General features: G+C 35.7%; 2 protein-coding genes across 3 annotated transcripts; both read left to right on the top strand.

Moving 5' to 3' along the window:
• Positions 1-659: 659 nt before the first annotated feature.
• Positions 660-3822, top strand: LOC116145835. The gene is made up of 6 exons (XM_031431267.1): positions 660-672; positions 833-913; positions 1820-1930; positions 2017-2304; positions 2383-2864; positions 3101-3822. Exons 1-6 carry the CDS (start codon positions 660-662, stop codon positions 3710-3712), a joined length of 1587 nt encoding a protein of 528 aa, XP_031287127.1. The 3' UTR covers positions 3713-3822.
• A 1333-nt stretch (positions 3823-5155) lies between these two features.
• LOC116145850 (protein TIFY 4B-like) lies at positions 5156-9929 on the top strand. Of its 2 annotated transcripts, XM_031431280.1 has the most exons (9): positions 5156-5407; positions 5526-5644; positions 5800-5936; positions 7164-7254; positions 7339-7492; positions 7652-7717; positions 8175-8232; positions 8332-8546; positions 9614-9929. In XM_031431280.1, the coding sequence occupies exons 1-9, from the start codon at positions 5290-5292 to the stop codon at positions 9628-9630; spliced, it is 975 nt and encodes a 324-aa protein (XP_031287140.1). In that variant the 5' UTR covers positions 5156-5289; the 3' UTR covers positions 9631-9929. The 2 variants fall into 2 exon arrangements, with proteins under 2 accessions (XP_031287140.1, XP_031287141.1); XM_031431281.1 differs by lacking the exon at positions 9614-9929 and having other exon boundaries at positions 8326-8468.
• The last annotated feature ends 2864 nt before the right edge of the window (positions 9930-12793 follow it).

The raw sequence follows: 12793 nt of genomic DNA, 5'->3' as shown, positions 1-12793 counted from the left end.
TGTACAGAACTATAATATATATATAATATAATATATGAACGAATAATTCTACCATGCAAATATTACTTATTCAACCTGATTTTATTTTATTATTGCTTTGATATGTAGATTGGCATTTCAATATTTCATCTGTATAAAGCTTGGCAAACTATGTCAACGAACAAGGATTGACCCCTCTTCATATCCTAGCAACCAAACCTTCCGCCTTCAGAAGCGGTAGCCCTCGGACGTTCAACCAAATTATATATCACTGTAAGTTCACTATCACCACTAGAAAGATCGACTCTGACGAGGAGGCCGGCAGTCGAGGAAGCCAATTCTAATAATAAGCGCTAGAAAAAACGTTGAGGGCATCATGGTCGGGAACATGATGCCCCAACGCCAGGGAGCGTCTGTAATTCAGACCTCCCAAGTGGGAGGCCTTGCAATCTCGATGCCAGTTTGGTTGCGAGGTAATGCATTATAGATATTGCAGTACCCACCGCCAGCGCAAAATTATTTTATTTTATTTATTTTGAAAGGCACATTCGTTGAAAGGCTTAAGGAGGTTCGGTGAAGCCATTTCAAGCCCCAACTGAGTCGACACATCAGCTGATAACAAGAAATTCAGCTTCCCGGAAAACTACCAAACTGCTGTAGCATCATTGTCTCCTAAAGAAATGGTAAAAGTAGGTAAGTGATCAAATCGATCAAACCTTTTTTTTTTTTGTAATTACAATTTATAACAGCAATCAAATCTTTTAGCTCATGAATATCATCACATTTAGGCTAACTGATCGTTTTGTTTGATTATAATATGGACCTACTCACTAGAATTTTCATTAATTTTCAGCCATTTTCCCAAGAAGAAAAGAGGCAGAACCAGAAGCGCCACCAGCTGGAGATACAGAGGATCCTCAAGGAAACTCAAAAGGTATTCTATTTTACTTTTCGGTTCGACTTCATTTTCTTTTCGGTTTGTAGCTCATGTTAGACTTGTTGACGATAAAAGTCAAAAGAAGGAGAGGAGTGAAATTATGATGCTGTCCTTATCTAATACGCTGCCGTTTTGATTGTTTATATCTTAAGTGGTTGACTCAAGTCAGCTTCTGCTTTTCTTTATCACGGTTTCTTCTTTGAATGCTTCATTCAATCTTCTCATTCATTTAGTAATATTACACTAAAAAATAAATCTCATAAACTTTCTCTCACAAATTCAATGTGACACTTAAGTTGACATTATCACGTCGAACTCACAACTTTGATTAGACATAAGTAGTTGTTCTTTAGAGATAAACGATCATTCATCATATAAGAAACATCCATTCCTTAGAGATAAACGATCGTTCATCATATAATGGTCATTTCAGAAATAGCCATTCCGTAGGAAGGGAGGCTATTTAATCATAAAATTGTCGTTCCTCTAACTGGAATGGTCATTCCTCATCCAAAGATGGTTGTTTCTCATCCAAAAAACAACCATTCCTTTACTCATAACAGCCGTTTCCTATAAAGGAATGATTGTTTCTTAATTTTAATTGAAATCATTATGCAACCAACTCAAGTACTACGTGGGGTTTGTAAGATGCATTTATGAGCTTATCTATATTCTAGTAACAAAGGAAATCTTTCTCTTTACACTCAATATCACTCAGCTGCTTAAAGCTGGGAATTATTAACTATTTACAAGTTACAATATACTATATACTATACATAAATCTAAATAAAAATAGAATTTTTTTTTTTTTTACTTAAATATTAGTGTTGAATTCTTACTAGAAACAGTGTTTCATTTGAAGATTTTTCAATATATATCCTTATATCATCCATGTTTCTAAAGCATCAGGCATTGGTGGAGCTCAAGGTCATCTATTATTTCCTCCCAATTATAAGAACTGCTTTGAGTTCGTGAAGCTTGTATCCAAAGCAATGCTAGTTATCCTCGGATTAGGTATGCCGATATCTACTACCTTCTGATCTCTGTACCTTTCTATATATTATACTTTATATTCATATAAATGCACGGTATCAAATTAGGATCGAAAAGGATAAAGAAGACACGAGAGAAGAAAGAGAAACACATATGGTCTGTTCAGATTATGAATGAACTTCTAGTCCTAGATGCCTCATTCGACTATGAAGACGATGGAACACAACCCTCGCCGGGATCAATACCTGAATTCTCATCAATTGATTTGGAGTTACTTGCAAAGGCTCCTACACCAGATCATCCGGGTTCAGTACCTCCAATTTCCAGTTTTTCATCAGACCCTAACCATAATAAGGACAAGGAAAACGAGAAGGGAAAATCAAAGGTTGAAGAAGGTAACTATTGGAAAATGATACAATCTGTTTTTTTTTTTTTTTTTTTTTTTTAACTTATACGTGGTGGTATCCATGCAGGGATGATATCAAAGGAGGAACCACCAGCAAAGAATGATCTTTCTGAAAAAGTGCAGAATTTCTTAAAAAAATTCCCAGTGGCAATCCTAGCCACAAACACGGATGAAAAAGTGTTATTGTCAGTGGATAACAGGAAGCAGGATATCCATACAGGGATGACGTCAAAGAAGGAAACTCCTATATTAATCGCAGCTAAGAATGGAATCACTGAAATGGTGCAGAAAATCCTAGAAAAATACCCAGTGGCAATCCAAGACATGAACACGGACAGAAAGAATATAGTGCTGTTAGCTGTGGAGAACAGGCAACCCCACGTGTATCAGCTCTTACTCAAAATAAGCACCATGAAAGAGAGCGTCTTCCGTAAAGTTGACAATAAAGGGAATAGTGCACTGCACCTCGCTGCAACACTAGGAGATCATAAGCCCTGGCTTATTCCAGGGGCCGCTTTACAAATGCAATGGGAACTCAAGTGGTATGAGGTATGACCAAATTGAGAAAAACTTATATATACTGGACAGTCTCACTACTTCACTTTGTTGATGTAGTAATACATATCATTATATTATTAGACGGTTTTATCACGTTAGCAAAGTAGGGTAGCAAGACCGTCCAATATAAGTATTTTTGGAGCAAATTTCAATCATTTTTTTTTTTTTTATCAATTTTGTGATAGTTAGCCAGATTCTTGATCGTCCCATGAAATTAATGTTTGCAGTTTGTTAAAGACTCTATGCCATTCCACTTCTTTGTTCGTTACAACAAGGACAACAAGACTCCAAAAGATATCTTCACCGAAACGCATAGCGATCTCGTCAAAGCTGGGGGCGAATGGCTAATGAACACCTCAGAGTCATGCTCCGTCGTGGCTGCACTCATTGCCACGGTTGCTTTTGCAACATCAGCCACCGTACCAGGAGGCGTCAAGCCTGATAGCGGAATACCAACCCTCGAAAACCAGCCGGCATTCAACGTGTTTGCCATCTCATCACTCGTTGCCCTCTGCTTCTCGGTCAATGCAGTGATCATGTTCTTGTCAATACTAACGTCAAGGTACCAAGAGAAAGATTTTGGTGAAGATTTGCCCAGAAAGCTCCTGATTGGCTTAACTTCGTTGTTCGTTTCCATAGCTTCGATGCTCATATCTTTCTGTGCGGGCCATTTTTTTGTTCTCAAAGATAAGTTGAAATTTGCTGCACTCCCCGTCTATGCAGTGACATGTTTGCCCGTTACTTTCTTCGCTGTTGCGCAATTTCCACTGTATTTTGATCTTGCGTGGGCTACCTTTAAGAAGGTGCCACAGCGTAGCTACAAATCGATTCCTCATTAGACATTATTAGTCTTTTCCTCTTTGCCCTGGTCCTTTCTTTAATGTATCCTTTGTTTCTTTCATTTTAATCCCTTATTTACGGATCATTATATATGTTTGAATTTAGTATCTGTTTCCCGTGGTATGGCTCATATACTTGGATCAGAATAGTGTTTTGGGTGTAGTCAGCATCTAATTTTATATACGTAAGTTATATATGTAAGTGTTTGATAGAAAACCAGAAAGAAAATCTAGAGTGTTTGGGAGAAAATTTAGAAAGAATGAAATTTTATTGATCCATCACTGTAACTTAAGTAGTCCTTTATATAACGTTGAAAGCACTTGAAAATTTATAATGAGTTTTTACTATTGCATTTCCAATGCATTGTAGGAATAGTACATTATTGTTTAAAATATTCTCTCTCTTTTTTTCAATTAATTCTTAATAATATTAATTATTTTGTATATATTAATTAATTTATAATAATTAAATTAATATAAATAAAAAATAAAGATGACATGATATACATTATAGACTAATAATATCACACCAAATTTAGCGTAATACTATTTGGTTTGAGCAAAATTTGAACGATGCTCTAACGTGGTCTTGACTCTTGAGCAAAATTTATATTAATATTAATATAAATAATAATTAAATTAATATAAATATAAATTAAAAAATAAGAAATACAGATGACGTAACGTAGACGAATAATATCTCTCCAAATTTAGCGTATTACTGTTTGGTTTGAGCAAAATTTGGACGGTGCTCTAACGTGGTCCTGGTTCTCAGGATAAGTCGTAGGCGAATCTCAATTTTTCAAGTTAGCCTTGAAAAAAGTGAAACAAAAAAGAACCCGCAACGTGGTCCTCTCATTTGTCCACTATACATGGGCGACACGTGGGTTTTCGGACACGTGGCCACAGAGGGCTATCCAAAATTTCATCAATGTAGGTCCCATCCTTATCGTCCGTACCACGATTTGTCTCTCACCTCATAATCCACCCGCTGCTTTCACTCTCAACCCTTCACGCTCCAACGCGCGTCCACTCACAAAAATTAAATATTTTTCTCAAATTAGATATTATTTAATGAGAATAATTCAAGAGAGAAGCGATAACGTGGCGACCTGGGGTGGCAACTTGCCATTCAGCATATTTAAACTTATTTATTTAAATAAAAATAAAAAAAATCCTAAAATCAAAGCTGAGACGCCGCAAACAAGAGTAATGCTGCACCACGTCCCCTTTTTACAAATTTTTTTCTGTAATTCGGATGTGGTAATTCATAATTAATCAATTATAATTTTTTAGATAAAATCTGACCAATTATTACTGATATTTCAGAATTTGAGAATTATAAGAGAAAGTTGGTAAAAACGAACACATCTTCCCAAACAAAAATCCCTCATATCCTCGCTTTCACTAATTCGCGCAGTCACACTCTTGCCTTCCTGAAATTCTCCAAAAGGCGTCAGTTTTACCAAAATGGTGACCAAAAGAAATCAGCAGAAAGTGTAAAGACTAAAGAGCGCGTCGATCTTCTTTCTGCGATTCGGAGGAGGTGATTGATCGGTGACTGGAAATTGTACAACATGTCACCGGGAGAGACGGTTTCCCGGTCACTTCTTGACAAGCCTCTCAACCAACTCACTGAAGAAGACATTTCTCAGCTCACTCGTGAAGATTGCCGCCGATATCTCAAAGAGAAAGGTTAGTTCACTTGCATCTTTACATAAAATCTTCACATTTTTGTGAAGATGCAGTAGTACTTTGAGTGAGCTTTTAGTTACCTTTTCAGTGTTTTTTGTGTGTGTGTGTTTGTGTACAGGCATGAGGAGGCCGTCGTGGAACAAATCGCAGGCGATCCAGCAAGTGATCTCTCTCAAAACGCTCTTTGAAACGACGACGGATTCAGAGGCCACAGAGGCGCGAAAGAAGCTCTACAGTGTGCGCTTCTCTTTTTCTCTACTACCACTTTTGTTATTTTATAATGGTGCTAATTTGTTGTTAGTTCATTTATTTTATAAAATAAACTAAATTCGAGGACCTTTACTGTAATCATTTTTTATTTTTAAAATTAAAACATAATTATATTTTTGTAGGTCCCTTCAAATCCTGTTGTTTCAGTTAAGGAAACGAGTGAACCGGTTCCGTACCGGCGTCAGGATCCCCCGAAGCCCGATATTCCGGTTAATCCTTCCGGCCAACTGGCTGCGGACAAGGATTCTGTTTCTTCTAGGTTTTCCTCCACAAAAATACTTTTAATAGTGTGCTTTCTTGAATTTAATTTTAAACTTACTTTTTTGTAATATGAGTAACTTTAAAATTGGAGGATTTTAGTTGGCTCTATTTTTGTGAGGTTACAGTTGCGTTTGTTTGGGGATTTGTTTATTTTTGGTGCGTAGATTCAATTCTCAACTTTTATTTGGTGGGAATGCTGGTCAAGTTGTGTCAGCGAATTAAGTCTAAGCTTATCACAAATGTGGATGTGTGTTAAAGCGTGCTCACATGTTTAAATCACTCTTATAGTTGAGTGTTCTATACGCATATTACATATAGGTTGCTATGATTATTCACAATTGTTTGAATCAGATTAGTCGTATTTTGTAATTCCAGTATTACCATTTGATAGAAGAGGCCAGAGTGGACTTTCATGAATCCTATCAAGAGCCCATGAAACAGAGTTGACATAAGTAAAGATAAAGTGTCTCACGAAGATCTATGCAAAATATGAGTTCTTGTTTCTTATGAAGATAACGGTTCTGTTCGATCATTCTTGTTGGAGAAAGGAGGTTCTTTGAATCTTTTAAAAAAGTTTGACATATGAAGGATATTTGAAATTAGATCAAACCAGTGCAGCTGTAAATATGTAGTGGAAATGCAGTCTTGTTGTATTTCACCTTTTACTACTCTTTGATGGCCATCCTTAGAAAAGAGGTCCATCAAGAAATATAGAAAAACTTGCAAGATGAGTGGAATCAAAATGCGTCATGATTGCTGGATCCTATTATGCCAGGATACTGGTGTGGCTAATGGTTTAGGAGTAGAAAAGTCTTGTAACTTTCTTGTTTAAATTTTAGATGTTCAAGTTTAAGACTTAAAAAGAAAATATGCGTTCCTAATTGTAGCAAGCTTATAGTTTTGCCAGAATTAAATGTGGTTAACAGTGTCTTTTAATGGTCACGGGAATTAAGATTTTTTCTTTTAAGATCCTTATATGGTTCAACCCGATTCTTTATGATTCCTTCAATTTATTTATATATTTTTAAGTTTCTGTGCGTGGTTACCTTATTCAATTTGCTTTTTATTCCTATTGCAACTTCAATCACCTTGCATCTCTGCATTAGTGTTTGGTATAGATCTGGATGATCATTTGCAATGTCTTCTTAGGAAGAGCAAACAGGTTTTACAAAGGTTTTTGATTACTTGTTGAAGTTTCAAAACTAAAAATTCCTTTAAATCCCAGAACCACAATTGCAGCAAGTGAGCCGGTAGGACAGATGACAATCTTTTACGGTGGAAAGGTGAATGTCTATGATGACATGCCTGGTGATAAGGTTATGAAGCTGATCTTTTTCTTGTCAAACATGCAATATGTGTCATCATGAATTGGCTATCTAATGTTATTAAGTGAATTTCAGGCACAAGCAATAATGCAGCTTGCTTCAAGCCCACTCCCAGTAGCACCATCAGAGGGAAATTCAGCACTATGGTCTGGTCCATGCCACTTGCAGCCTACAGGTATCAAAGTTGGCCCAAGTTCTCCAGTGTTGAACTTCCCAACTTTACAAACAGGTAGATTTGGTGGCAGGGTCTGGGGTTTTCATTATCTTTGTTTACTTAATATATATACACTGTAAGGGGCTTTTGATCCTCAGATGAGAACGCTATATTTTATGTTGTGGCTATTGTAGTAGGATAATCTTGTGTTAACATGCTTGGTTTTCTTTGCAGTGAAAGTGGCAGAAAACTGTCAGCTTCCCCGGGAAGAAAGTTACATTTCTTGCGAAGACAGCCACGGTAAACACTTCTATAAGACATCTCTTTAATTTCTTGTTCATTTGATTGGTGGCATTGTCCACTCAATACTTGATCAGCACTTTGTCATCATGCTCTGTTTAGATCATCTATGTTCTTTTGTTTTTGCTCTTTTATTTATTGATTCAGGAGACCAGTTGTGAACACTTTTAGCAACTCTTGGTACAGTCTCACAAGATTTCTTTTTATTCTTTTTGCTCTCTATTAAGAAAGCCCTTTTTAAAAAAAATAATAATAATAATTAAGTTGTATCGTCTTGGAAAATATAACAGAAATTTTGAATGATCAATACTTTTTTACATTAACGGTTTATCTATTTCGGTAGACGCTTTCTTATTCAACTTTTGAACTATTAGCCTTAAAATATTTACGTTTTGTTTCTGCATTTTGGAACTTCTGTCTCACCTTATTAATTTATTCCATCTTGAGTTACTTCCAGATGGCCCAACCAGCAGAAAAGCATCAGTGCAAAGATACCGTGAAAAGCGGAAAGACAGGTATCTTCACTTAATTATAAGCTGTTTCTGACAATCTTATAGCTTTAAAAACAGCTATTTTGCTTTCCTATATGTTTCTCATACCCTTGTTAGGTGAAGGTTCAAGAACAAGAGAAAAGTACCAATGCCTTCATCTGCTGGTTTGGATGTCTATTTCAACCATTTGATTGGAGATGAGATCTCAAATGAGCAGCTGAACCAAAGTGGTGGCTGCTCTACTCCCAAATCCAGACCACCTAACATGCCCATTGGTTGCGGCTTGGTTGAAAATTTTTCGTTTGTTTCCAATCACTCTGCTAATTTCAATGACAAAGGTGACAAAAACTTTTATCTCTCTGCAACTATTAGATTAGTTAAATACAAAATTATGCAGGTCAATTATTATAATATACTCATAACTCCTACCTCACCTGTGTAGAGGTAAAAATCTGCTCTCAAATGCTGACTACTGAAATTAAAAACCTGCCACCTGCTGCAACCCATCTTAGATATTCATAATGTGCTGATGGTTACCTCTTTTTTGCTACTGTTTTTTTTTTTTTCTCAATATTTTTCTTCTCTCCCTCTCTCTCTCTCTTTTGGACTAGGAAACAGAAATGAGTAGAGAAATAGGAGATTAAATTAGATCTTGATACAAATGATAGATGAGTAAGAAACTATATTTGCTCCCTTAAAGAGAAGTTTCCTGGTGTCACCAAAAAGGAGAAGATAAGAGAAGAGTGGCATCTGTTGAATGAATATTGAATATTATGTTTTTGTGTATTCTTTCATATTTGACTTTTGTATACATGCGCTTTTTTCATCTGGTAAAGCTCATTAGTACTTGTATCAGGAACTGGCAGGTTCCCTTCTAGTGTGAACCATATCTCGCAAAGTTTGAAATTTTTATGTTTACACTTTGGATCAAACTCCCTTAAATTTAACTAAATTCTGTTGTGGGAGTTAATTTTATTATCAGATGTGCAATGATAACTGGTAGACACTGAAGCTGGTCTTAACTTCCCCTTAGGTATGCTTTAGATGTGGCTTCTCTTTGACTAGTCTTCCTGGTTGGTCATGAACTAAAATATTCGGGACCAACTTAAGAGCTGTTAAACATATGGCGAAAATCAATGTGATAGTTTGTAGAAATGTGGAAATGCAAAATGATGATGATGATTAAATTACCTATTCCTTGATGTAATTCTGTGCCTGCGAAATGTTTCTGGAACTGAGAAGTTTGTTAGCACCAAGGTGATCATTTTGTCAGCTTTTGAAATTCTTTGGATGTATCAAGTTTGCCAATTTGCCATGACAGACAATTTATCACCTCTTTATATTACATTTTTGTGATTGCGATGTGACTTTGTAATCGGAATGGATGATTTCTTATTGTTTGCAGATGTTCAGGAATGTTGAGTATAGAGCGGACGGATCTACTGTGACATCGTTGCTGGCAGAGAGTTGTTTGGAGCCTGGGCATATTTATCCTAGTTAACCATATGGTAAGTACGTAGATGCATTATGTAGCCTTCCTCGGTTGCTTCAAGTACATTTTGAATTGGATGAGAAAGAAGATCACAGTTTCTGCATGCCATTTCCGTTTTGATGTGCATGAAATAAATGATCATAATTCCAAAGGCTTAAAAAAGAGGATTGTTGTCAGTTGTCACCGGAGTTAATAGCTTATTTTTAACTAAACTTAAGCATCCAAACCTGCGGGTTTTAGACAGTGCAAAATCACCTCTAGCACATACCCTTTTATGTGAAATTAGAACCCATTGATTTTGCCATTGTGTTTACATGTAATCTAATGTGCTTACGTTGTCTAATGCAATCCTGATATCTGTTAAACCTTGACAAGTTTGCCAACATCTGCAAATTTATAACTTTTGTCGCGTGTCACGACATCGAAATTAGAGCAAATATCGTTTGTGGCATGCATTGAAACAAACATCTCAGTTACCAAATCTGCAAACCCCAACAGAAGACCATAAAGCCCGGGAGCGGGCCTGCTGGGCCCAAATCCATTATATCCTCGAACAGTTGTTCAAATCATCCACTATACGCTACTATTATGGATGCTCGGTTGCGTATAGATGTTCCTTAGTTGATTAAGAAAGGTACATGAATCCCCAGTCCAAACCAAACCCACTACACAGCTTTGAGGATTTGCATATTTCTCAAGCATCACAGAGACCAATAATATTTTCTGAATTATGCCCGCGATTCCACTGGTCCCCTATTCTTCACCCCCTTCATAGCCCACCACCTGACCGAATTTTTTTTTATTATTATTCTTCTCTTTAATCTCTACATCATTAGACGTTGTGGTTTTTTTTTTTTTCTAATAAATTTTGCCATTAGTACTACTCTATTATGGGTGAATCAAGTAGGAATGAAAAAGGGTGTAGTTTATGAAGGTTTTGATTTTGACTTAGATTTAAACCTGAGGGTGTGTTTGGTTTAAGGAGTGTTGTATAATGGGGAATATTATATTAATGAAAAGATAAATTACTTTGAAGATTATTGGGAATGTAGCGAAATGTGTTTAGTAGGTTAAAATAAATTGGTGAGTATGTTATATTGATATGTTTGGTTGGGAGAAATAAATTGGTGGTTATGTTTATAGATTACTAAATTACTCTCTTTTTTAAATATTAATATATTATTATTTTTGAACTATTTTTTTAACCTCCTACATTTGAGATTTTGTTAAAACATTCAGTCACATAAAAGTTTGATTTTTGACAAAAACACCCTCACCCACTCAAGCCATTGTTGGCTGTCTAAACCACCGCGAGTCATTGATCGAGAAGTGCAATGAAGATGTTCTTTAAGGGGTTTTGAAGAGGAGGTGAAAGGAGTCGATCGGTGCAAGTGGGGGTGATTTTTGGTGGAAAACGCGATCGAAAAAGCATTGAGAAAAAGAGAAATCGCACGAAAAAGCAATGGGCTTTGTTGATGATTGAGGGCAGCTTCGATGATGGGGTTTGGTGGGATTTGAAGAGGAAATGAGAGAAGTAAGGTGGTGGTGGTTGGGGCCGATGGTGATGCCGGAATCAGCCCAGATTGGGCTTAATATCGACGATTGCGTAGAGGAAAAAGTCCAGATTCGGCCAAAAAAACCTGGTTCCATGGTCATGCGGTCGTTTTTGACCACCGTCGGTCGAATCCGGTCGATCGTGCGTTGTTCCAACGACTTTGGCTGACAGTGGTGGTTGGCTGTCGACAGTCTTTTTGGGTGGCTTGTAAATTGTTTTTAAAATAAAGGTATTACTGTCCAAAAAAATTTAATTTAAGAGTTAAGGGTAAAACTGTAACAAAATTAAGATTACCAACTAATTTTAAAATAATTAAGAAAATAGAGGTATTCAGATTATCACATATATAACCAATAGTAATTATTATTGATTTTGAAAAATTTGCAAAATCTTATATTAGTTAACAACAAAACAAAATAACTCTCGACCAGCCTCTTAATAGTCATGGCTCCGTTTGTTATGTTATTTTGGATAGGATTTTAAGAATAATATTGGTTAGTTGAATAAGGTGAGTATTACGAGGTAAAATTTAAAAATTTACCAAAAACCCTTTAGGTTTGCCAATTTAACTAAACACTCCAATATATAAATTTTTTGTAAAATGACAAAAAAACCCCTATCCACCCACAATGCCAGATTCCGGCCACCACCGTCAGAATCTAGCCGAAAAATGGCTTTATGATGCAAACTGGTCAAATCTAGTCGGTCGTGCATCGATATGGTCTTTTTCGGCTAGATCCATAGCTGATCTGGTCGGAAAAGGCCAAATCTGTCCTTCAACAGTCATAAAAGGCCAGATTTGGCTGTCGTTGTCGATCAACAATGACTCTTTCTTTGGTCGTTGCTGGCGGCAAGATCTGGCCTTTTTCGACCAGATCTAATGTGGATCTGATCGAAAAAAATCAGATCGGTGAATTACTGACCATTTCCGATCGTTTGTATGCCGTTGTGACAGATTCCGACAATTACCGACAGTGGTTGTCGGAATCTAGCAACTATGGGTGAGTGGGGGTGTTTTTGTTAATTTTTAAATATTTTTTTAGGGGGTTTTTAATTAATTAATAAACTTAAGGGGTTTAAAAGTAATTAAAAAAATAGAATAGTATTTCTCAAATAATCAATTTTTATTAATTTCATAAACTCTAAAATCAAAAATAAAAGATTTGAGTATTCATATTTGATTCATACATTAAAATTTTCAAAACATCTATACCTAAAATTTTTTAAATGAAATTCAGTTTTTTTTTAAAAATAAATAAATAATTAGGTAAACCTAGTAATTACCTCTTCTTTCAAATACAATATTTTTGGATAACGATTAATTTTTAATGGTTAAAGGGTTTATCATTTGAATAAGAGAAAATAAATAATTATTAAGTCTTTAGTATATTATTTTTGTTACAAATAATGTTATATTAATATAGTCAAATCTTCTTATACATGTAAGAATCAAAATTCGAGATTTACCTACTTTATGATTTTAAATAAAGATTTAATGCTCCTTTCAAATTGAGCAGAAACAATAAGATAATAATAAT

This window comes from Pistacia vera, unplaced genomic scaffold, assembly GCF_008641045.1.
Source record: "Pistacia vera cultivar Batoury unplaced genomic scaffold, PisVer_v2 Contig468, whole genome shotgun sequence".
Classification (NCBI taxonomy): Eukaryota; Viridiplantae; Streptophyta; class Magnoliopsida; order Sapindales; family Anacardiaceae; genus Pistacia; species Pistacia vera.
The sequence above is the reverse complement of the archived record's forward strand: the minus strand, read 5'-3'. Positions and strand labels throughout refer to the sequence as shown.